This window comes from Sinohyriopsis cumingii, chromosome 13, assembly GCF_028554795.1.
Source record: "Sinohyriopsis cumingii isolate HCF-2022 chromosome 13, ASM2855479v2, whole genome shotgun sequence".
In the NCBI taxonomy this organism is placed as follows: Eukaryota; Metazoa; Mollusca; class Bivalvia; order Unionida; family Unionidae; genus Sinohyriopsis; species Sinohyriopsis cumingii.
In genome coordinates, this window is record NC_142973.1 from 12,936,881 (window position 1) to 12,963,486 (window position 26,606).

Genomic DNA, 26,606 nt, shown 5'->3' on the forward strand with positions numbered 1-26,606 from the left:
GACGAGTGCGATTGTGAGCCTTGCGATGGGTACGATGCTGCACGTTGTGACCTGAGCGATGCCGTAAAGCATCATGGGAACTTTGTTCTCACTGCCCCTGTCATGGAAAGTGATGCTGTGCGTGTCAAACCTGAGGGATGCGAAAGCGATGCCGCTCGTCCTCTTAGACATTTTACCGGGTTTAAAGGGGAATGTTCACCTTCACGTCTACCCCCCGACGGATGTCATCCAGCCCTGAGCAAACTCCTGTTCCTGTCACCCAACCCTCATCGAAACGAACCTGTGAAAAACGAATATTCGTTTCCTGTGCGTTTGTCGGAATATTGCGACTTTGAAAATCGTCTTCAATCGTTCAAAGGAAAATGGCCAAAGTATCTGGGAGGACCGACCCCCGAAGAATTAGCCAGAGCGGGTATTTCAACAATGGGCGAAGGAGATAAAGTCAAGTGCTTCAGTTGCGGTGTGTCACTTCACCACTGGGAACCGCAAGATTCGGCCTACGTAGAACATGCTCGATGGTCACCGAATTGTCATTACTTACCTTTAGTGGGACCGAGACATTGAAGTAACTTCTTACCATAATAATCTGTTCATGGATACTTTACAAGAGAACATTTGTGCTTTGCCTGTGGAGTTGAGAGAACGCATTTATCGAGAACTGGTCAAAATACAAGTGAAACGTAAAGAACAATTGCATCCGTTACGTCACCGGTGTTTGAACCACTGGTACCTGAAGGCTATACAAGGACTGATTCAATTGAAAGTGTTCCATTGGACAGACATTGATCAACGATCATCTAGTTTTAAAAAGGATTGGTTTGTTATGGACGATTCTACCTACATCATTGTAAACGTACTGCATCGAATTCCAGAGGAAGAGTTAACGAATTACCAACATCTTAAACACAATGTCAACTTGGTGAAAGAGGAAACTTCTGACCGAATTGTAATGTGTAGATTAGTGACTCAACGATTTAAATTCGACACTGAAGTAAAACCATGTTTGTGCAAAGAGTACATTTCTTGTGTCAGACCAAAGAGAATTTAGTATGACCTATTCATGGATACTTTACAAGAGAACATTCGTGCTTTGCCTGTGGAGTTGAGAGAACGCATTTACCGAGAGCTGGTCAAAATACAAGTGAAACGTAAAGAACAATTGCATCCGTTACGTCACCAGATCTTTAACCACTGGTACCTGAAGGGTATAAGAGAACTGATTCGTCAGAAATTGTTTCAGTGGTCAGACCTTGTTCAATACTTCCAGGCCCCCGATGATTCACGTGATGATCATTTTGGTTACTTCGAGATTCACCTAGAGCAACCCATTGAGGAAGACGAGGTAAAGGATTACCAACATATTTTACGTGGAATCTACTTAGCGGAAGAGGAAACTTCTAATCGAACTCTGACGTTTCGGTTACAGTATGCAAGATTTACATTACCCACTGGAAAACGAAGATCACTGGCTAGAAAGTACGTGTATTCTTTTCGAAACAAAGAGACTATAAAAACAGGCAGCTATGCCACGACTTATGTCGTATGTAATCCAACAGATTCCGTGGAAGGAACTCAATGACCATATTCAAACCGTGGATCATTACCATCAATTATTGCAAGAACTGTATCCATTCAATTTGGGACGACAAGTGGTGTGTGTCTTAGTGACTTGTTTTCTGGGATTTCGTTTACCAGCCGATTCTTTGTGGACTCTTTACGATCAGTACTTACCACCTCCATGGCCTTAAATGGTCACGAAAAACTCCTTTTGCTCAAAGCCTTGCGGTTTCATCTGGATACTTCTCGACCTCAACAGGAAAAAAAAAGATTCGTCAACTTTTAGCTACCCAAGACGTGTATGACGATGTGTGTGTAGCTTGTGACTTACACCCTCATTGGACAGATGTTCGTGACTGGAAAAAGGGGGGTTTTGAGGCTTGGACCCAAGAAGTGGCCCAGTATGCACAAGAGTTGTTCAAGGAAAAAAGTTACTTTTCAACCTGTGTTAGTGACGGTGCCAGAAGAACCCGTCACCGAGAACAACCACTCGCTTCAGGACAGGACTGTCATGGACATTCCTGAAAGGTCATTCCGGGAGGACACTTGTGTGACAATACCTCATGTAGAGACTGTAAGAACATTACACACTGTCCCTAGGACATCTTGGTTAACCAAAACATGTTGTACAGACACTTGTTTATATTCCACTTTGATCGCTTTGCTGTGTTTTATATTCCTTTACATTACTATTTGGGTTGTATGTATTTTTGTCTTTCGTGTTCATATTTGAAACATTCAATAAACGTGTTCTGAAAAAGTATATAAACTCTTGTCTTGTTTGTTTTTCGTGTCACAAGTGACATTTCTCACACCATGGCTACCTCTGCTGTCTCTGCTCCCTCTTCCTCTACTGTCAAAGTCATCGACGAACACTTAGATCGTGCCAGTTGGGAGGCTTTGTATCTTCGCCATCCCTTTAACATGCTCATTGCTGGACCTAGCGGTTCAGGCAAAACCGAATTCGTCAAACGTTTGATCGAACATAAACATCATTTGATCGATCGGCCCCCTCAACGGATCGTGTGGTGTTACAAAGAGTGGCAATCGGCGTACAGCCTCTTGCGAGAAAGTCAAGGCGATTCCATCGTGTTTGTGGAAGGCATTCCTAAAGAAGACGACGGCATCGTCTCTGACTCCCGTCTAACCCATTTGGTCATTTTCGACGACATGTTAGGAGAAGACGAAGAAGAAATTAAATTGTGGTTCACGCGCAAAGGGCATCACCGTAATGCCAGTGTCGTTTACATCACCCAAAATTTGTTTCAACAAAGTAAAGCCCATCGCACCATCAGTCTCAATGCGCATTACGTGGTCTTGTTTAAAAGCCCTCGAGATAAATCGCAAGTGCAAGTCTTAGCCAAACAGTTAGGAACGCCTTGGCTGACTCAGGCGTACGACGATGCCACTCAAACTCCACACGCCTATTTACTCGTCGATTTGAAACCTACGACCCCCGAGGATTTGCGATTTCGTACCCACTTGTTTCACCACTGGTGCCAAGACGGAGGGCCTGTCCTGTACACGTCTCCGTCCTCGACTTCATTTCACTCCTCCCATGAAAAAAAAAATCTATAAAAACCTCAGACCCTTTTTCGTCTGTCTCACACAGTGTGAACATGACGTCCCTTCAGTCGCATCTTCCCGTCAAATTGAGTCGTGCCTTGTATGGCATCAGTCGAGAAAAAGATCCACAAACACGAGCTCGTGTCTTAGAAGCTAGTCTCAAAGAAGTCTTACGATGGTTCACGGTGACGGCACGTCAAATTCTCCAAGGAATCATTCAGATTCCTCATCAAACCCAACGCTTTTTCGATCGAAACAAAGTCGCTTTGGTCCAACTGGCCGATCCCCGCATCGACACTCAAACCAAAAAACAAATCATTTTGAAACCTGGAGGGAGCGGTACTCTAGGAGGGGTCATCATTCGCTCACTCTTAAGATGGGATCCTAATGCCCCCAAAGTTATCCCCAAGACAAAAGTTCAACGAAGCCCCAAGAAGAAAAAGAAAAAGACCAGGTCCCCAAGAAGAATAACTTCTCCAGTGGCAGGACCCTCCTCTTACCAGACACCATCACCCCGGAAAAAGAAAAGAAGCCCCCAGAAAAAGAAACAGAGAAAAAGTCCTCAGAAAAAGAAAAGTCCACAGAAGAAAACTAGTCGCAAGAGAGGCACTTCGGCCAGGACGCAACCTTACACTCGCAAGCCACGACCTGCCACAGCGTCTCCGGCAGCCTCACGTTTGTCCACTTCTCCGTTGATGTCACCAGGAACTGAAGAGTACTTGGAGACGTTGATCACACCAAGAACTTCTCCGTTGATGACCCCCAAAAGAACTTCCCCAGTGGCAGGACCTTCCAATTTAGCGGCAGTGGCTGCTGCTCACAAAGTACCTTCTCCCAAAATCAAAGTCCATGAAAGATCGGGCATGTTACAAAGTTTACTGGATTTGTCCAAGCAAGAACTGGCTCGATTTAGTCCGTTACGTACCCCTGCACGACGTGTCATGCCTGTCCTCAAACTGATACGCCGTAAAGACAATCAGTGGCGACGCGTTCCAGTATAAAAAAGGCCTGTGACCGAGTAGAGTATCAGTGTTTTTAGGTGCTCCTAAAGACTCAAAGATGTCACCCTCCAGAAAACCCCAAGGAAAGAAAAGGAAAGGACTGCCACCACGTTTATCCAAACATGGGGACATGTTATCTGTCCTGTCCAAAGCTTCTCCACCCCTACGAAAAAAACTCATTCAAACGGCCTCCAAAGAGGTCATCGATACCGTGTGCGAATGTTGTTTGAACGTCTTGAAAGGCACGATCCCTTTGTCCAAACACCAGAAACAATGCTTAGGCAAACATCGTCACGTTCTTCGGAAAATGGTTCAAAAGAAAATTCCCATTCGTCAAAAAAAGAAGATGTTGGTGCAACGTGGAGGCATTTTACCTCTCTTGTTAGGCCCCATACTGAAAGGAGTCTTGGGAACCATGTTGGGAGGACTGGTGGGAGCAAGATAAAAAGGCCCTCGGAAGTCCCAAGATCTCAGAATCGACCCCTGACAACCCCATGGAAGGACGAAAACTAGCTTTAGTGCCTTACAAACGATGGATGGAATACCATCGGTGGCAAGAACAACGCACCCCGCATTTACCTCCCAATCCCAATTTGAGCGAGATGTCCCAGTTACAACACGAATTGCAATCCTTGATGGATCGCCAAGATTTGTCCGAAACAGAAAAATCGCAAAAGTACGGTCAACTCTTGCAAAGACTGCAACTCTTTCACCAGAAAGCTTTAGACGAAACAGCTTTACCCACTCTGAAAGATTTTAAGACCTTGATGAAAAGTCCAGCACCATCATCATCATTACCACCACCACTGTCATCCCCAACCGTCACCAGAGATGCTACCCCACGAAGACCTGAGGAAGAAGAGACGCGCGAAGTGTTTCAAACACCGTCAGCAGCTCCCATTTCGAGTAAGATTGCAGCATCCTTATTGACCCCGCCCCCCACACCCCAACGAGAAGAAATGAAAGCTTGGGTTAAAAAGATGATGTCCACACCTCCTTCGACAGAAGTGAAAAAGAAAGAAGAGAAACCAGAAGCGAAAAAAGAAAAGAAAACCAAAGCCATTCCATTGCCACCTCCACCACCACCACTACCTTCGACTTCTACTCCCGTAGCCCATCGGACACGTAAATCCGTTTCCAAACCACCCTTTCGACCCACCCAAAGTAGCATCACCGAAGAGTGGGTGACTTATTAACACGCCAACCAACACAAAAAAATGGAAAAAGTCTTAGCCAGCATTTACTACGATCCCTCCCATCCTGCAGGTTACGCAGGAGTTCAAAAATTGTATCGTGCTGCCAAAACGCGACTGAAAAGTCTCCGTTTACCTCAAGTGCAACGATGGTTACAAGAACAAGCTACCTACACTTTACACAAACCCATTCGACGCAAGTTTGCCAGAAGTCGCACCCGAGTGGAAGGCATCGATCATCAATGGCAAGCCGATTTAGCCGATGTCTCTCATTTGGCCAGCTACAATCGTGGCTACAAATATTTGTTCTGTGTCATCGACGTCTTTTCCAAATTTGCCTGGGTCGTGCCCTTGACTTCCAAATCGAGCAGCGAGTTAGTGCGAGCCCTGCAACGGGTGTTGAAACAAAGCGGTCGTCACCCTCTTCGATGGCAAACGGACAAAGGTACCGAATTTCTGAACCAAGCTTTCCAAAAAGAATTAAAGAAACGTGACATTCATTTTTTTACCACCGAGAATCCCGAAACCAAAGCCAGCATCGTGGAACGTTTTCAACGCACTTTGAAAGAACGCATGTGGAAATATTTTACGCATCACCACACTCTGAAGTACATCGACATCTTACCGCACCTGGTACAAGCGTACAACCAATCTTACCATCGAAGCATCGGACGTGCCCCGCAAGACGTGACTCCCGACAACGAAGTGCTGGTGTTTGAGCGCCTGTTTGGTACGTCCCCGACGAGGGCTGTCCCCAAGAAAAGTGGAGAGTTGGCCGTAGGAGATTGGGCGCGCATTGGCAAAACCAAACGCACTTTCGACAAAGGTTACTTACCTAACTGGACGACCGAATTGTTTCGCGTCACTGGACGAGTGCATGGCCGTCATCCTGCCGTCTATAAATTGGAAGACATGAACGGAGAAGTACTCAAAGGAACGTTTTATTTACCCGAGTTACAACGTGTCACCAAAAAAGAAGACGACGTGTACGACATCGAAAGCATTCTCGAACGCAGAACCCGTAAAGTGGGCAAACGACGTGTCAAAGAAGTCAAAGTACGTTGGAAAGGATATCCACCCAGTTTCGATTCTTGGATCGACGCTTCGCAAGTCATCGACTATAAAAAGAAGAAGTGACCATCATGCCCTTTCACACAGCAGACGCAGCTACGTCGACCACTCCTTCTTCCCCTAGTTCTTCTGTGCAAGATTTACAAAAACAACCCTTGTGGGTGTGGTGTGGAGAACGTGTGCCTAAAACGCAAATCGTCTTTTTCTGCCAAATCTTCGTGGTGTATTGTGTCATCGGGGCAGCCATCGCCAATTTGAGTTTGCAACAAGGAGACAAACAATTGTGGACCATTTTATTGAGCAGTTGCATCGGTTACCTGCTTCCCAATCCGTCCCTGAAATTCTCCTCGAACGGGAACGTTGTGTCCAGTGCCAGTGCCAGTCACCACTCCAACAACCACAACCAGAACCCCATTTTGGGCGGAGACACACCTCTGACATCCACTAATATTCCCTCGGACAGCCACAGAACTCTGGAATTATGAGTCACCAAAACCAATTTTACTTAACCTTACCCAGTGACAGTTCCATGGAGGTGTTTCCCCACAACACGTTGTGCTGTTACACGGAAAATTACCTCAAGCCATCCCCTTAGATCACGAAGCCCATTGGGAAGTGGCTTTAGTAGAAATGATTCACCCGACCCAAGTCCTCAATGTCGTTGCCAATCAAAATAAATTTGATGTGGAAGTTTATGACGAGCCATTGCAACAGTGGATGGATATCCATAGCAAATATAAGCATAAAACCCCTGGCACAAAAAATCGACATTACACCACCTATCACTTGTTCATTCCCCCAGGTTATTATTTTAGTGGTCAACATTTGGTCAACACCATAGCCACCAGGTTTAATGGCGTGTTCGGGGAAGCTTTTAAGAATGTCAAGAACAAAACTGTCACCCTGGAATACCACAAAACAGCTCGTCGCTTCCTGATAAAATTTCCTGAGGATAAAATCATGGGTTTCTATTTTTGTGATGAATTGTTTGACATGTTGGGCGGTAACATGGAGATGAGGAAGAGAGTAGAACAACAAAAAAATCCCCCCGAATTATCAATCATTTACGACAACGAGTCTTTTAGCCAGTATTTTAATACCCCGGTAGAACTGAACCAAGGACTGAATTTGATGTTTGTGTATTCCGATGTGGTGGAATACAACGTGGTGGGACACACCTCCGTACCGTTACTGCGTGTCATTCCTTTCAAAGTGGATTCTGCCGCAAACGCTGACGAGGAAGGTGGAAACACTTACCACGTCCACCGCGAATTTGTCCATCCTCACTATTTGCCGGTCAGCAAGTCGTATTTGGACACGGTCAACATTACTATAAAAGGAGATCTGGGACAAAATATTCCATTCACCAAAGGAAAAGTCACGGTGAAACTCCATTTTCGAAAACGGTTCTCTCACGACTCGTAAGCAAGTCATGTATCCAGTGTACCGAGGGGTTGCACGACAGCGAGGACACGGTTTAGGAGATATGTTAAAATCGGCCTTTCGTTCGGTGGCCCCGGTGTTGAAACCGATGGTGACACGCGGATTGCACGCCTTGAAAGATGCGGCACTGACGCAAGGCAAAGAATTTCTCCAAAATGTCATCATCGACAAACAAAACCCTAAAGAAGCCTTCATGAGGGCAGGTAAAAATGTCTTGCTGCAAACGGGCAAAGACATTTTGGGCCGACGAGACACACCTATAAATGCCCTGCACGCTACCGAGTCTGGCATTCAGCAAGGACAAGGCAGAAAGAGACGACGAAGAAGAAAACACCCTTTCACCAGACTTCAAGCGAGAAAGGCCAAGAAAAGAAGAACCGTTCGAGACTTAGACGTTTTCGATTATTGAGACACAGCAACAAAAAATGATGCACCGAGAGTCTTGCGCCTGTTCCAAGACGGAACTGGATCTGTTTGCCATGCCCCCCACCATGATGACCATGCAAGAATCCCAGTGGGTGGAATTTCACCCGGTCTCCTCATTGACTGATTCCGCTCCCATCGAGTTTGAAATCAAAGGACAGCCCGAAGATTACATCGATCTGAATAGCAGTTACTTGTACTTGAAAGTCAAAGTTCTAGATAAGGGAGGAGATATTATAAGCGGCGAAGAGAAAGTAGCTCCCGTCAACAATTTCATGCATTCCTTGTTCAGCTCAGTGGACTTGTACTTGAACAACAAACTGGTTAGCAGCAGCATGGATACTTACCCTTACCGTGCCTACCTGGAAAATCTCTTGACGTACGGAATAGATGCCAAGGATTCTCATCTCAATGCCTGTGTGCTGTGGCAACCTGACGAAGCGGGCGAATTTGATCAAACAGGTCTTGAACCTGACCCCAAAACAAAAACAACCACCAATGAGGGATTTGTAGAACGAAGAAACAGAATCAAAGATGGACAGAGTTTAGAACTGATGGATCGTTTGCATTTGGACATGTGGTTGCAAGAGAAATATTTGCTAAACGGAGTGAATGTTCGCCTGAGACTGAATCGTAGCAGTGCCGCTTTCCATTTGTTGGCTAACGAGGATGCTACTACTGGTGGCAATCCCAAAAGCAAAATCGAGGAGGCCAAACTATACGTACGACGCGTGGAAGTGTTACCCAAAGTGGGAAACGACATCAGTCAGACGTTGAGCAGAACGACCGCCAAGTATCCCATACGACGCGTGGAAGTGAAAACCTTCACCATTCCTAGGGGACAGCGATCCATGATCGAAGATCATCTGTTCCAAGGACAGTTACCCAAACGTTTGATCCTTGGTATGGTCGAGAATGAAGCCTTCAACGGACACTTCGAAAAAAATCCTTTCAACTTTCATCATTACAATGTGTCCAAGATCGAAGTCAGTCGCGATGGCAAGACCTTGTGTACCCGACCTTTTGAACCCGACTTTGCCAAGAAGAATTACTTGAGGTCGTACTTGTCCCTGTACGAAGCCACGGGACAGTTAGGAACCAACACCAGTCACGGCATTACGTACGACGATTATGACGGAGGCTATGCTTTGTGGGCTTTCGATTTCACTCCAGACCAAGGCAGCGACGAGGGACATTTCCACCCTATAAAATCCGGCCAGATTCGTGTGGAACTTCAGTTTACAGATCCACTGAAAGAGACAGTGAACGTCATCCTGTATGCAGAATTTGATAATACCATAGAAATCAACAGTTTGAGAGAAGTCATTCTAGACTATTAGAAGTCATGGAAGACTGTTATCCCTCTTCACAAAGTGGAGAAACTTTGGAGATGGAATGTGAGGAGACCGTGGAAGGAGAAGAATCTCAAGATAAAGACGAAGAAGTTGTCATGATGAAATCGAGATGGCCAGAACAAGAAGCCCATTTAGTCTCCTGTTTTGCCAAACACTTGGTCGACAAAATGACGGAATTGATCAAGAAAGATTGCTATGGATGTCAAAACGATCATCCCAGTCAAATTCAACACGATAAATGCCTGATGTTAAGTCAAGAAGAAAAATTGGACGAGTATCTGGACGAAGCTTGGAGTCTCATCTCAAACAAAGACGTGTTGCACCAGTGGTATAAAGACTTGCGTGAACATTCTTGTCCACCATTAACCACTCAAGAGATCCATCGTATCGAAGCTCTCCTGAATCAGAGTGAGGAAACAGAACGAATAACCGTTTATTCGTCAGACATTTTCAAGCAAAAAGTCAGGATCGAATTGACAACTTATTATTACCTGTGAAGAAGAAAAAAGCACACACAAATCAATGGATACCTGGGAACTTTATTACCTTTTGAACCACAGTTCGTATACGGCTTCTTGGAATCCTGTCGTCTGTGCTAAAGATGAACTCCCTCATCGCAAACCTAAAGACCATCAAGCTTACGTGATCAACACGGACGACAGTCATCTCCCAGGAACCCACTGGGTAGCCATCTACTTTCCTCAAGAAGGATGTGTGGAATATTTCGATTCGTACGGATTGCCCCCTTTGGAAGACGATATCATTGACTTTATGAGAAGAAATGCTCAAACCACCCGATTCAATAATGTGAAATTACAAGGCACAGATTCCTTGGTGTGTGGACAATATTGTGTGTATTTTCTGCATCATCGCAGCCTGGGCTATTCCTTAGAACATTTAGTGACTCATTTCGATCCTCGTTCTTCTGCTAGAAACGATGTGAAAGTAGACCGATGGTTTTGTGACCATTATGCTTATCTTTTGTCTCAAGCTAGGAAACGTAGTGTCCATCAATGGCCTAATGATTTCCAACAGTGGAAATCACAATTTCATTCACAACGTTGTCAGCCTTGTTCAAAGTAGTTAGTATTTGAAGAAAAAATGTTTGTGATTTGAAGAAAATTGTTTGATGTTATAGTGTTGGATTATTGTTAAAAATGTTGTTGTTTAGTGTTAAGTGATTTTTAAATAAAAAATGTTGTGTTTTGAAAAAAAATGCCTTTGTCTTTTGTTTAGCTATAAGAATGTTGGATTGATGCTCTTTCATTTCTCACTATCCCTCTCATGAACGTTGCGGCTCGAAAACCGTGTGGGGGATGTTTTCCTTCACGTCCGCGCTTTAACTTTAAGAACCGGTTTGTTCCCAGTCTAACCATCCATTGTCGACTCATCCTCCTACGAAGATGTGCTCCAAACTAGCTAAGCTCAACGAAGCCTACGTGAATTTGCATAGGGTCAGACACAGTCTGATACCGAAGCCAGAAGAAATAGAGAATGTGAGAATGTTAAAAATCACTGAAGACCTAATAGAAGAGCTCTTCAGAGAAGAAGTGAACAGGGAAAAAGAAGAATGGACAGAGAAGTACAGACTTCAGAGACAGCAGCAACAGCAGCAACAACAGCAACAACAACAACAAGAGCAGCAGCAACCTGAAGCTGACAGAGGCTTTGTCGATTGCCGTATCGACACCAAAGAGTTCTTCTTCTCTTTCCGAAGAAGCAGACCTATCGCCAGAAAGTCTATCCTCAGAGGACATCGCATTCTTAGAAACTAAAAAAGAATGCCATAGCAAAACAAAAAAACAGCCCTTTTCAGGGCTACCCAATACTCTAGAAAAGAAATAACTATTAATTTGCCAATGTGTGTAAGTAGAGTAGTGTGAAAATAAACACTAACTCTCTCTTAAAAAATGTGAGGGTATGTGTTTGTGTGTTAGTGTGTTAGTGTTAGTAAGAGCTAAAAGTAAGTTGGTGTGGATAGTAGATTAAAATGATGTCTTATCTTAGTGTTTGAGGTGTATATTTGGGATTAGATTGGATTGCTTTGAGTATGTGGATAGTCTATTGAAGTGATTTATAAAAAAATTTTACAATAGTGATGGGTAGCATAAAAAGTGAGTGAGTGTTTCTTTTAGGTCCGCGCGTTGTTGTTTTTTTTTTGGTTCATGATCTAGGTAAGATGAATTTTATGTTATTAGGGGATGTTTTCCTTCACGTCCGCGCTTTCAGTATAAATTGAAAGTCGTTCGGCAGTCCAGCTACCCTTGTTGATTGATCAACACCAAAAAATGAACACGAGACTTGAGAAACTGTTGGAGCTTCATGTGCATCTGGAATATGCCAGGCGCATATTAAATGAACTGGCCGCGGAAGCCATTGTCGAGGAGGGAAGGATAAGAGAGGAGGAAAGAAGAAACAAAGAAGAGGAGGAGGAAAAGGAGAGAAGAAATTTCAAAATCCCAGAGAGCGAAAATTGGGATTCTGAAGCGACATATCCTGCCTCTGCTCTCTCCCCCCAAAAGGTAAAAAGTAACTGGGGGATAAGATGCGTATGTGGCGCCAGGCCTGGAAGGTGCCACCATTAACCAGGTGCCCATGAAGTTCCAAACAAAACAGCCCTTTTCAGGGCTACCCAATACTCTAGAAAAGAAATAACGATCAATTTGCCAATGTGTGTAGGTAGAGTAGTGTGTATATAAACACTAACTCTTTTTTTAAAAAATGTGAGGGTATGTGTTTGTGTGATTGTGTGTTTGTGTTTGTAAGAGCTCAGGTATGTTTGTGTGAATAGTAGATTATAGGTTTTTTTAATGTTTCTTAGCGCATGTGGAGAGTATAGTTGGGGTTATATTATATGAAATGAAAAAGTAGGGGGATGTTTTCCTTCACGTACGCGTGTTGATGGGTCATGATCTAGGTAAGATTAATTTTATGTTTTTAGGGGATGTTTTCCATCACGTCCGCGCTTTCACTATAATAACCCACAGTATTCGTCGTTCAAACCATTCTGCAAAGAATAAAAAGAAGATGGCGTCAAACCAAATGGGCAAAATAGAAACCTTGCAAGACGTTTTAGACAACTTAGGAATAATGGAACAGATGCTATTAAGACTGGTTGAAAACCATTATTCCTATAGTCCCCATCGTGTGAAGATGGAAATTAATAACTTAAGGAAAGCAAAGGAAAAGATTAGTGGTGTCATGAAAGAGATCAAGGAGGAGAAGGAGGATGAAGAGGAAAGAATAAGAATACGCAATTGGAACGAAAAAATTGAAAAAGAAGAAGAAAATGAAAAGAGGAAGAAAGAAGAGGAGGAAGAGAAGAAGAAAGAAGAGGAGGAGAAGAAAAAAAAGAAAGAGAAGAAGAGTGTAGCAGATAAAATAAGAACTTGGTGGAGGAAAAGAAGAAATTAGAAGAAGAAGAAGAAAACCCAAAGGCCCTTTTCAGGGCCAGCCATATTTCTCGAAAAGAGATAGTCTTTGAATTGCCTACCCCTTTTTTAAAAAATTTTGTTAAAAAAATCCCATGTTAAATTCCCCTTGTCCCTAAACAAGCCCAAACTCTATTCCCATGTTAAATTCCCCTTGTCGGTAAAGTGCCCCACGATTTATCACCATGTTAATTCCCCTTGTCGGTAAAGTGCCCCACGATTTTTCTCCATGTTAAATTTCCATTGTCGCTAAAGTGCCCCAAGGGTGTTTTTAATGCTAATTCCCATTGTCGCTAAAGTGCCCCCCTTCACTACTAACGGCCTTTATTAAAAATAGCATTAAGTAGCTTATGTGGAAAGGAATCAGTGTTACAACACAATACATAATATATATAAAAATCACTCATCTGGCCCCACTCATCAAAGTGTATTTATTTAATAATCAAATCACGAGAAATCAAAGTACTTAATTCATCCAACATGATTTGGAATTCATCCTTTACACAGCCCTCCTTAAAATGAATACTGCCATCATCAGCATTATAGAAAGGATCTAAGGGGTTATTAATTGAAACAAAATATTCAGCAAGGATGATAACACAATATTAATTGCTTTTTAGGCATCAACTAATAACTTCCAATATTCTTTAGTATTTCTGACTTTTGCTTGACTTTGTTTTTTGTTTTTGTTTATCATAATCTAATCTACGATTTCTTGCTGTCGTTTAATAGTTTCCACTGACATTTATTTTTTAAAATCAATCAACATTTGACTTTGTTTTCTAGCTTATTTCTGTTTCTATATGGTGTATTTCCCCAAACCTTTAAATTTGCACCAAGTCTACCAATCATAATTCTAAGACACATTTCTTTGATGAGATCATTTGAACTAGACGGATTTATGTCCTGTGATGCTCTTACAAACATTTGAATTTAATGGCGTTATGTCCTGTGATGCAGGTTCACACATTTGAAGTAGACGGCTTTATGTCATGTGATGCACGTGCAAACACTACAATTAAATGACATTTTGTTTTGTGATGTATTTGAATTAATCGGCTATATGTCCTGTGATACAAGTACAAACATTTTGAATTAGATGACTTTATGTCTTGTGATGACTTCATATATTGTGATGACTTTATGTCTTGTGATGATTTTATGTCTTGTGATGCACGTGCCAACATTTCAAGTAGACGGCGTTATGTCCTGTGGTGAACTTAGCAGTTTAGCAGGCTCTAACTTTGGGCAAATAGGTAGCTGAAATTGTCGCGAGCTAAATAATCAGGGTTGACTCTCTTTCTTACATTCATGTCACCACAAACAATACACTCCCATCTTTTATGTTTTTCGTTTTGGAATTTAACAATTGCTTAATATTCTGTCTAAAAACTTTGAATCTCTCATATCCTATCTGCATGTACTTTGTGGTACAATGTAACGTGTACATTTGAATCAATCATTGAATATCTGTGTGAACCTTGTGGAACACTGTTAACATAAACATAAGAGTCAGTCATTGAGTTCCTACATGAACCTTATGATAAAGTGAAACAAAAACATCTAAATAAATCATTGGCTGCCAATACAAACCTTGTGGTACAATGCAGCATAAACAACTATATAATCTGGTGGTTATTTTCAAGCACGAAGAATAAAGTTTCACCCAAATTGTGTCTTCAGAATCAGTTTTAAGCAATACATTCTCTGTCACAAAATTAGGTTGCTATCAGTGATAGCACGTCGTCGAGGTTATAATTATCAAAACAACCACAGTTGGTACTGGTCATACATTCCTTGTCATTAACATTCCGCCACTGAATATGTCAGATTAATATATCTTAATCTTTAAAAAGAACTCAAGCATTGCACACACACACACATACACACACACACGCGCGCGCGCGCACACACACACACACACACACATATATATGGACAGTTTCATTCCAATATTGTAAAGTTTATTCTTTAAAATTCTGGTAGGTTAGGATATTTTATGGGAATCAATTTCTATCATGAACAAGATTAGCAGTTTCTTTGCGATCTCGTATATCATAAAACGTCTAAAAGAATGCCCAATTTAAAAATGAAAAGAGTTTATTTCTTTTCTTTTCTTTCAGCGCTTGTAGAGTATAATGTGGCTACATTCAACGATGCCTCAGTCGAGATAGATCTCCGCCATTCCATTGTGAGAGGATACAGTCCGTACGTGTCCTTTATAGAGGCGCCATCTTTGTCGCCGGGGAACACATGTGGAAGCCAGGCGGTGCTCAGGATAGATTTCTCTGGAAAATATCAAGGAGCTAAAATCCTTCTACAGTATGGGGAGACACCTTATTTATGGACCTTGGATATCTCGGACTCCAGAACCGGAGACGGATATGGAGGAGATAATGGGACGACAAGCAATATGGCGGAGGTTCAGATCCATAATAAGCAAATGCGTATTTACGGAAATATGTTACCTGGATACATGGACGCCTCAAGTGATGGTGGACTTCTGATAAAAACCATTGATAATTTTGTCAACAAAGGAAGCAGGGCATTGATTGACATCAGTGATGAACGTGTGGAATGGAGAAGTAAAGTCAAAGATTTTTTGGAATCGAAATTCCTTTTCACACTGAGTGGCCAGAAGCCAGTGTATGGAGAAATTGATTATTATATCTACATTGGATTCAACCGTGTGGTCGCAGGTTCTTTCCGGAACGGTACTGGTCTCTGCTATGCAACGATATCCCTCTACTCTTTCGCAGGTAAGTTAATGTATGTAATGCATGTAATTAATTGTAGGAAACAAAGCCAATAGTTCGATGAATTTCTCCCTTCATTTAGTCCACCAATATGGAAAACCTTCCCCATGGTATTTTGATATGTAATATAGTTCATAATAGTTTGTTAACTAGAGTCACTATTTTAGTTGTCTGCTGCATGTTTATAATAAACAAATGCAAAGAAATATTTTTAAAAACTGTGATATATTATTTTGTCAGGCTACATGTTATAGAGGTAAGATTCAGGCTACTGTTTCTTATTATTGAAAAAATGACATGTGAAAACAACATTTGTTTAAAATACCAGCAAAAAAAAATAAAAACAGAAATCACAAAGGGAACCAAACTGAAATTACAAACAAGCATTAAAATCTCGAAGCAAAACAGCACCAACCGTCAGCAAAACTGGGCAACACACATCCTTACTGACCAACAAAAGTCATATTGGCCAACATACATCATAGCTGACCAACACACTGCCGTACTGACCAATAATATTACTTACTAACCAACAATTACACACACATGCAAAGTCACATGTAAAGATGCAAAAGTGTTTATAGAGTTATCAGGACTGGCACAATTTCTTACATATACACACGTTCTTAAAGGCAAACACTCACATTTGCAAACAAACGGATGAGGGAAAGTAGTGTTATGTGATGGTTACCAACACATCTAACTTCAGCCCAACACTATCCATTACTATCAAACATCACGCTTACAATAAAACAGAAAAGGATGAGTTTTAGTCTTACCTTAACTTGGACGCATCCTTTTAAGAAAGAAACAAGTGCATTCTTAAAAACACCCAGATTAAAAAACATCTTTATTAAGAAACAAACATGCACGTATCCTTGCGAATAAAAATGGGATAGGGGATAATGTGTTCACAGTGCATACATACATGCATATATACATACAACATTGAGTGATGGGGTGAGTAACATTTACATTGTCACAGGCATCTAATTAATAACTGTATCAAAAGTTGAAAATGTATCATCCAAATGGATGAAAAGCCATCCTAAGCCAGTAAAAGTGTCATAAGCCAACAATTTAGGACAGCAAAAGGCTACAAGCTTATATACAAGACTAGAGTAGAGGCAGCAATTTATTTACCTGTGTTTATATATGGAACATTTACACAAAATGGTCTTAGAACAAGTCTAATGGGGATTTAAAACTGGAGAGCTCATACATTTGCCAGATTCAAGAATTTAGAGTACGGTTTCTTACAATTTGTGAAGACAACTCTCAGAACTCTTCCCGCTGTGATATTGTGCCTTATATACTTTTTTGTTTTGTTGGGGAAGTCATATCCGTGAACGTTATTGTTGTCTGTATTTCTCGACACTGTTAATACCATGTTTCGTTAGGCAAATCATGCTGATCACCGGCTCCTGCATGAGAGTCTCCGTTGTTTTAGGAGACGACAAGGCACTACAGATATGATGTATGCAACTCGTCAACTCCAGGAACAGAACTCCAGCCTGTACAAGACCTTCAGCGATCTGACAAAAGCCTCTGACACAGTAATTTGTGTAGGCCTTTTGAAGATCATGACACAGTCTAGTTGCCCAGATAAATTGATAGTAATGGCTCGGAAGGTCAAGCAAGGTTATGTGCTAGCCCCAACCCCATACTCTGCTGATGAAATCACAGATGCAATGGGCAGGCCACACTACCAGGATTTTTGCGGTAAGCTGAAGGAAGTAAAGCGGTCTCAGGGTGGTCAAAAGAAATGCTCCAAACATTCCCTCAAGGCTGCCTTGAAAACAATTTCCAACATTGATCCAGGGTCTTGAGACGATCTCGTACATAATCTTTTTAGCTGGTGCAGTATCATTCTTACTGGAGCTGCATAATTTGAACAGAGGAACATTGTAGAGTCAGTCCAGTAGCATGAGAATCGTAAATGCAGCACGTCCTTTTGTTCATGAAACCCAAGCAGCATCTCTCTTGAAGTGTGCTACTGACCGTTTAGAGCACATATTGGCTTAATCAGCCTCTCATGTACTCACAGAAACCAAACTTGTATTCATGTCATGATCATCTTCGAACCCGAAAGATGGACAATAACCATTGTTCCAATCAAAGTTAGTGGTATTTTCTGTTTACTATACTATGCAAGAAGTTGATTCGTGAAAAAGGGGCGCGTGAATTTTCACCAATCAATGGGTTGTCGTGGTTTCTTCACAGGGTAACAAGACAGTTTTCGCAAAACGTAGATAATTTTGTAACCAATTAGGAAAGAAAATCAGCATTATGGGGAAATCATTAACGAAATAGACAAAAATATCACAGAAAAAGAAAGAGAAAAAAACAACTTAATGTCTCTTTCATCATCTCCTTCTTCCTCTATACAGCATTTTGAATACGTTGATATCCTTACTGAAGTATTTGGTGAAACGTTCGTTTAATGTATATTTATTGCCATGTTAAAGAAGAAATTTATGTTGAACACTGCATTTAGGCATACCTTTCACAGTTATAATTTGTATAATATGATTTTGATATATTTTATTTTGTTCTTTTCTTTTTCTTCAAACCTTTTGACACGATCGTCACCACTTTACACTTTACAACCTAATTCCGCGACTGACTAGCATTGTTTGATTTTTGAGTAAGACTGATTTGCTGATAGGATCTTTCCTGTACTTTTTTCAATCGTTTTCATCTTGTTCAGAAACAGACTCCAATTTTATTGTTAAACACCTGCTCCACGGATGGTTTACGAAAAGGTCAATATGTTTTGAAGTGTCCAGCGTTTAGATTCCAATGAACAACTTTTGAAAAGCGGTGAATCGCTTTTAGATAAAGGCAAACAGGTTTCTTGGAAAACAAAACTCAATCCTATCAAATAATTTTTTTTATGCATTGTAATAATGGCTGTCGCAAACGTGGAAATTTAATGAAAATAATATTAGAGGTTACTTGATGTAAATGGCACGTTAGGATAAGCATGCATGGCTACACCGATAGTTAAACGTTTTATTTGCAAATAAGGCAACTTGACTAAAATGTTTGAATATTCAATACTAAGCTATTTCAACACCCTTTTATGACCTTATGTGCAGTGATTCACTTAGCTTAATCAGCAATACGGACTCGTCTCCTTACTTTTTATTTAAGCTGATGACTAATAGCTCATATTTTGATATCTTACATATATCTAGTGTGTAGTCGTATCATGTGTATTGCAATCTATTACCATGTATATAATTTGTATTACATGATATCTAGTGTGTAGTCGTATCATGTGTATTGCAATCTATTACCATGTATATAATTTGTATTACATGATATCTAGTGTGTAGTCGTATCTATCATGTGTATTGCAATCTATTACCATGTATATAAGTTGTATTATATGATTTTGAAAATTGGCCAAAATGGCCTGAAACGTAAAACGAAATGAGTTCAAGTTTTAGTTCTTCTTACCAGCATCTTTCTTCAGTGGCGTCACTCGGGTTGGTGTCACCCAGTGCGGTAGATCACGGTGTCACCCACATGGTCCTCCTTTTGTAACAGACCATACAGAATCCTTAGTAATGTCATTTTGGTGTCACCCCCTCTGATGGTGTCACCCGGTGCAGTCCGCACCCCCCGCATCCCCCTAGCGACGCCACTGCTGTGCCTGCTAGTCATGTATTTAACTATGATCGGTTATCCGCTTATGAAATCCGACTAGACCGAGCAGTGTGTGCTCTGTAAAATTTGCAGTTTTTCATTTTGGTGTCACCCCTCTGAGATGGTGTCACCCGGTGCGGTCCGCACCCCTCTAGCGACGCCACTGTCTTTCTTACTCTTCCCCTTCTTGTTATTGTTGTGGCTCTTGTTATTGCTCATGTTTTTTTTTTTTTTTTTTTTTTTTTTTTTTTTTTTTTTTCTATTAGAAATGATTCGAGTATCCCTATGTTACTTCAGAAGTTATATTTGGGCTTGAATTGCATGTAATGGCCAAAGACGTGAAAATTGGAGAAAAGTTCCAGGTTATATTCTGGGCCTAAAATAAAATAACACAACCAAGCTGCTTCTTGAGTTAAAGTGACTGAAAAACGGAGCGTAAAATGGAATAAATATATTTTGTTAATTCAGGATGAGTTTGACGCGGGTCCAAAATTCAGTCTTTATAAAAAGAAAAGTTTAAGTAATATGTTTCTTCTCAACATGTCACTGCAATATTTAATAAGCACATTGGGTTGGACGCTACATTTAGACGTATATTTCACATGTTGTAGTGTTTCTTTTACTTCCCGAGCAAATAAAGTATATATGTACGTAACGACTAAGGTTTGCTCTTTAGATGTTTTTTTTTTTTTATCGTTTCTTGATTTTGAGTTAAAATTCTTGACACAAGATTCACAATCTAATTCCTGGAGTAGCATCGTTTTATTGTGAGAAAAATTATGTGCTGTTAAGATTTGTACTTCGTATCAGTGGTGTAAAAAAGAATCGAAATTAAAGATACCGGTTTAGTAGTTTTGAATAGTCGCCAACCGCTATATTTATCAATTCACCACTTGTAGATAACGGTGTGTCACTTTTAAAAAGCTGTTAACCGCTTTTAAATAGAGGTGAACGTGTATCTTGGAAAGCTTGAAAACTCCAATCAATAAAATATCTCATTTGAAAGATTGTAATACCCAACAAAAAATTAATCTTTGCAATTAAATTCATTCTTTTATCAACATAATGTGCAACATTTAATTTTCATGTTATCCTTGTTATGTTAATAGAAGTTCCCATTTAAATCACAACAATTAAATTTCAATTTTAACAAGCAGATTGAATGTTTATAGCTTCGCATTTTCCGTTTTATAGTTTGTTTTTCTTTGCACTGAACTTATTTAGTAGCAACCGTTATTAAATTCCTGTTTGTTATAAGCCTCTATAAAGTTTCGAGCTCCTTGGTCTTCTTCCACTCCTCTAAAAGTTTTGTTGTCTCTCCATTATATACTCTTATTACTAGCTATTTCCCTAATTACATTCTTGATCTCGTTGTATTTGATGTGTTCAACAACACTCTTATTAAAATTCCTCATTACTTATTTCATTAACGCTTATTTCTTTTCTCTCTATATTATTAATCTCGTTTAACCTTCTTACAGCGAAGGTTGCAATTGTGTCTTCTTCGAAAGTATTTCTGAATTTAATTTTAAGAGGTGAAAAAATACAAGTAAAATTAAATAGATTTTATGACTCTAAGGTCACAAACTATGTAACAGAAAGAAGCAAAACAAACAAGTTTTGTAAAACTATATAAATAATTTAATTATCAAAGTGATAAATATAAACATGAGATAAACGTACAGTATTATGAAGTAAATCCAAACTAATCCTGATAAAGCTTTGTGAAGGTCAAAACAATGAAATGTAAAAATGTACTGGTCAGTCAATGATTGTGACCTAGACAAGATGGCGTCGTCCAGAACTCCTTTGAATAATTCACAACAGTTCCAGCATAATATTTTAGGCCATACTAATGAGCCCTTTCTATTTCCTTAAAGCAATCCAAACAAACGTTTTTCCTCTCGAATAATATATAAGTATAACATAAAACACGTATGCAGACTTACAACTGGAATACAAGCAATGAGGAATTGAGGATGACTAAAAAATCGGAATGAATCTGATTGCTCAGTTCTTTCCTTATATATACCTTCTATTGCGACTATATTGCACAATATACCCCACGTAACAGATCTTACTACTCATTTTGCCTCGAAATGCCTAGTCATGTGACCTAGCCCAACCAATGGGAGCTAACTGTATTCTTCTATAACAGTTCACACCCCGTCAGCCAATGAGAAATTAATCCAAAGATGCTATTAAGTCATACTATTACGATTATTATTAATAATTGTCAACACATACGTCAGCATCTATTTGTAGATCCAATGTAATTTACCCTCTTAATAGACTCAGGTCACGTACGCAAAACCTAACTAAAGAACGTCTTTGCAATTTACAACCATTAATAAAATTTACAAAAATCAAATAAAATCATGTACTAGAAGTTTAAAAATATATAGACATAATATAATTATGTTGTTTGTCTTACTTGCCTGTTATTTTCTGATAAAATCAGGAACTTGTTCTCTACACTTAGAGCATTTTTGGAAATGGATTTTAACTCATTTATTATCTCTTTTGAGGTATCTTAACAGGTATAACAATCTGACAAAGGTACCATGGCTGGTATACTTTTGAATACATTACGTTATATCTAACAGTATCACCACCTGTAAAGTAATACATTTTGTTTAAGTTACCTGGCTTGTTCTTCTTTCACAAACGTTGTTTTATCTTGCTCTTTGTTTTAACTTATATGCTTGACTTTTCCACTGTGTTGTGAATGTTTTCCTAATTGTTTTCCTAATTGTTTTCCAAGTTGAACACTGTGTGGGCCTTTTTCAGTTATGAATAACATCTGGTATTTGAAAACCTTAGAATGTTCTTCATTTTTACTTTCACCAACTTGTTCGCTTTTGCCTCCGCATTCCATATAATATACAACAAAACCACAGTTAATGTAACTATAACTTTGATTAGTTTCAATTTATTTAAAGTCATGTTTCCACTTTACTTCTTACGAACATAGACGCTTCTTATAAGTATACTGAATGATGAAACTAATAAAATTTTAGTAGTACAATTTCATTTAGAAAACACATAGCATATAATAAATAGATACTAATTTTTTTCTGTCACTACTACTGAATGGAAAGATATATTGACATTAGCGTATGCTGCTTGTTTGAGCCTAGAAGGAAACGATGCATATCTGACTTCCAATATGTTACCATGGCAACCATTTGAAAATTCTTGTTATGACTAGTTCTTAACATAAAGTCAAATCGACATGAGGTCTCCAACTGATGACTTCTTATGAAAAAGACTGTGCATGTGTATCCATGTTGGCCAACACAGCTGCCATTTTCGAAATCTTATTGTTGCTACTCTTCCGTGTATGATGGTCATATCAGGATAGGGTTGTCATCAAAGGACTTCTTACAATTTCTGGTTGATTCTAAATGACAATGGCGCTGAGCTGACATCCATTGTGGTTACCACTTTAGCCATCTTGAAAATCATCTTATCGCTACTCATCTAATGATGTCTGTTTAGTCCTAAATTAAAACTGTACTGATCTTGCGCCCAAAATTGGTGTTATGTGGCTAATTTGACTAACCAGTATCTACTATTCTGATCCTTTTCGTACGACATACACGTACTTGTGACACTACCAATAGCAAAGACAAACGTGCAAGCCCAGCAATTCATAGTTGCGTGGGCACAAGCAAGGTCCGAGACTGTGTATTGCTGAAAATAAATAACTGCTAACCCAATAGTGTGTGCTAGGAATAGATTAAATAGCGTTAACCTGTCATGTCAGTCTGTTGTGGACAGGATCCTTTTTCTAGTGTGCATGTTGTTACTGGTGTCTCTGGTCATCCTATGTATTATTTTTAACTGTTGACGTCTCTTATAGTTGCACTCAGCTTAATTTAGAGAAAGAATAAAAAGTAGGAATTCGTTTTCTACTGCGAACGGCAGAACTACATTTACATTATTTAAAAGTGTCTGCCACATTTTGCCTTTTTCTTGCTTATTATCGGTCTTTCATAAGATGATTATTGGTCAGTTGCAGAGTATAAGTGTGGAGCCGCGACATCTCAGTCGGTAGAGCGCGAGTCGTGTTATCCACGTTTTGCGAGTTCGATACACGCCCAGATCAACCTGGGTCAACTGCTTTGGTGTTTCTTGGGTAAAGGCGCTTAACTCCCATTTCTTGTACATGCTGCAGCCAATAATGCGTTAAAAGTATCGATAAAACCAACAAAAGGGATATGTTTTTTGTTAATACAACCAGATAATGTCCAGTTTGTTATTCTATCCTTAATAATCGAAGACCTTGCTTGTCGCAGTGGTTCTGATTGGTTGCAATCTAGCTGTTCACCGCTTGTAAATAGCACTGAACCACTATTTTGGGATTCGCAGCGAATACTTTTAAGCCTTATTTTGATAACTGTAAATCTTATTTTTATATCGGTTAATCGGTATATTGTAGCAGTGAACTGTACGTTTCATAGGAGACATAGTGTGGCCTTGTGGTCTAAAGCTCTCGACTTTACCGATCACTGTTTTTTCACATCTTTCTGCGTGGGTTCGAATCTTAGGCTCGGCCTAAGCGGATATGTGAGCGGTTGATGAATATTAAGTTAGTTTTTTTTTTTAAAATCAGGGACTCACTATTTAAAAGAGGCGAACTGAGATTTGATCTCAGATAACCGGTATCTGATATTTTTTTAATTCCTTTTGCAAACCATACACATGCCCATGGCACTAGCAATAGCAAGAATGCATGTGAAAGCTCAACGGTGAACGGTCCATTGAGCAACAGCAAGAGCCGGGACTGTGGATTTTTATAACTAAATCACTGATAACACAATTGTGTATATCAGAAATGCTTTTTTGTTTTTTGTTGGTTTAAATGGCACTTTGAAACATTATTGGCTCTTTCATCCCGGATAAATGGGAGATAAGCAAAGGCGGACGCAAGGAGTGAGCTAGCACGGCCACGCCCCCTCCCCCCTCCAGTCATCACAAACAATCGAAATGTTTGCTAGAGTAACTTTTCTTTGCAGGTAGATGATTAAAATTATACTTTTGAAACGCTTGCAGTGCAAGAGCATTTGTTCCCCCGCCCCACTAATGTACGCACCCCACCCTCTCACACACCACACAAACTATATTCTACGATCTAACTATGTCAAGTGCCTTTCCCAAGGGACACCTTGGCAGCTTACCCGGGCTGGCCTTGGGGGGAAAGGGCGGGTAACGGGGGCGTGAGCGAGCCTTGGATTGCGAGTCGGACACTCTACCACCTGAGTTACTGGGACTGAATGGATTAATGAGCTGTAAGGTCCTTCAGTGAAGAAATTAGCATAATTTGAACTATCAGTCTTGCGCTGCGCAAAGCCGTTTTCTAGCGTCACTTCTTGAGATGAACATTAGGGATCGACCATTTAATTTTCCGTGGGTGGTGGTAGGGTCAGGCCTACGAAATATTTTGAGCAAAACAAATTCCAGTCTCTAAATACCTTGAAAAATTAGTCATACTCTGATTTGTAGAAAAAAGAAATAATTAGATAATTATATTGTTTAAAAAAATAAATTATCTTGAGGTAAAAGAAAAATAAATGAATAAAGAAAATGCCTGTCCTCCGCTACGAAAATTAAATGGTTGGTCCCTTGTGCATCAGTGCCAATAATATACGAGTTCGTGTATGGAGCGGCGCTGCACTTGTTGTTTTCGAAAATGTACGGTCTGGTATATTGTTCGAGAGAGTTGAAGTGCGGTACATGGCACTACTTCGAGATGACTGGGTTAGATTATTAATAAAACACTCACTCAATAAAGTGAGACTATTTTCATTTACTACCATTTGAATGAATGATTCCTCACCAGTTCGGAATCATAGCCACCGAACGTACCACCTGTCCTGTAATTAAGCATGAACTAATTCACTGAACTACTTTTGAAATAAAAATACATTCAAAATGTTCTCATTTATATAGCAAATTAATTACATTGCACTGGAAGGGATTCATTTTCCTTTAAACATCTCGACGCAAAAGTACTGTTATTTCGTTGTTGTTTTTGTTTTGTTTTCTTTCTATTGTTTATTTTTTCTTTTTTTTCCTTCAATTTTTGGGCTTGAGAGTGAGACTTGGGGTCTTAATAACTTCATTTGTACTGAAGATCAGACCAAATCGTTTAACGATTCACGAACATTAAAAATGAATAAACAACATTATATAAGACGACAAAAAAACGTGTACGTCTCGGGCATAATGATTCCTCTTTGTGGCGGTCATTTAACTACCATTTAACGTAATAATTAAAATGATACACATTCAACGCACATTAGAATGATACTCATTCAACGCACATTAGAATGATACTCATTCAACGCGCATTAGAATGATACTCATTCAACACTGAAAATGCACCTCACTGTATTTTGTAAAATTTATAGTGTAATGCAGACATGGGCATAATCATCCAGGGCGCAGGCTGGACAAGCGATTTTTAAAGCCACACCATGTGATGTAAATTAACGGATGAAACCATATCGCGAGCCAGATCTGGCCGGCGGGTTGTATTTTGCCCAATAATGCTTAGAAGTGCACGGTTGAACTGACATTGAAAGGGAGAAAACTCGTACGCTGTTGTTAGCGTAGATGCAGACAGCTATGTATTTTCAGCACCCAAATTGTACACAAAACACTTTAGAGAGATTCTTTCACGATAACAATTAAAGTCCAAATGAATATCTCAAAGCTGAAGATGAAGTTGGGTCTATTCAAGCAATCTCAACAAACGTCCTGCCTGATTAGCGCAGGCCTACTGACTGACAGGTATTAGCGTTGGTAGAGATGAAATAAAAAGAAGACTTGAAAGCCATATCTTTTGGACGTAGTTCAATTTTGTCCTTCGTCGCGTTCCACTTGATTTAAATTGAAGTCAGTAGAAGATGTTGTTACTCAACATGCCGACAAAAATCACCGTTTGCCTAACTTTTTCACAGAGGATAATAAGAGAAATGTTTTGACTTAAGAACCCTACCGTAGGGTTCATTGAGGGTGAGTTTTGCAATTGGGTGACTGCCAAGAGCCAAACAACAGACGAAGAATTCATGGCTCACATCCCGCTCCCCATGTGTTTAAGTTCCAGTAATTGGCAGTCGGGATCTTCGCACCCCGTATCTTTCCCATC

General features: G+C 40.1%; 1 protein-coding gene across 3 annotated transcripts in view; it reads left to right on the forward strand.

The window, feature by feature from the left end:
• LOC149784952 (signal peptide, CUB and EGF-like domain-containing protein 1) overlaps positions 1–26,606 on the forward strand; it is a 297,834-nt gene that overhangs the window by 64,969 nt on the left and 206,259 nt on the right. For all 3 annotated transcript variants that reach the window (XM_089978604.1, XM_089978603.1, XM_089978606.1), the window contains exon 2: positions 15,164–15,799. In XM_089978604.1, the coding sequence (XP_089834730.1) occupies positions 15,164–15,799 (636 nt within the window). The remainder of the gene's footprint in view (positions 1–15,163; positions 15,800–26,606) is intronic.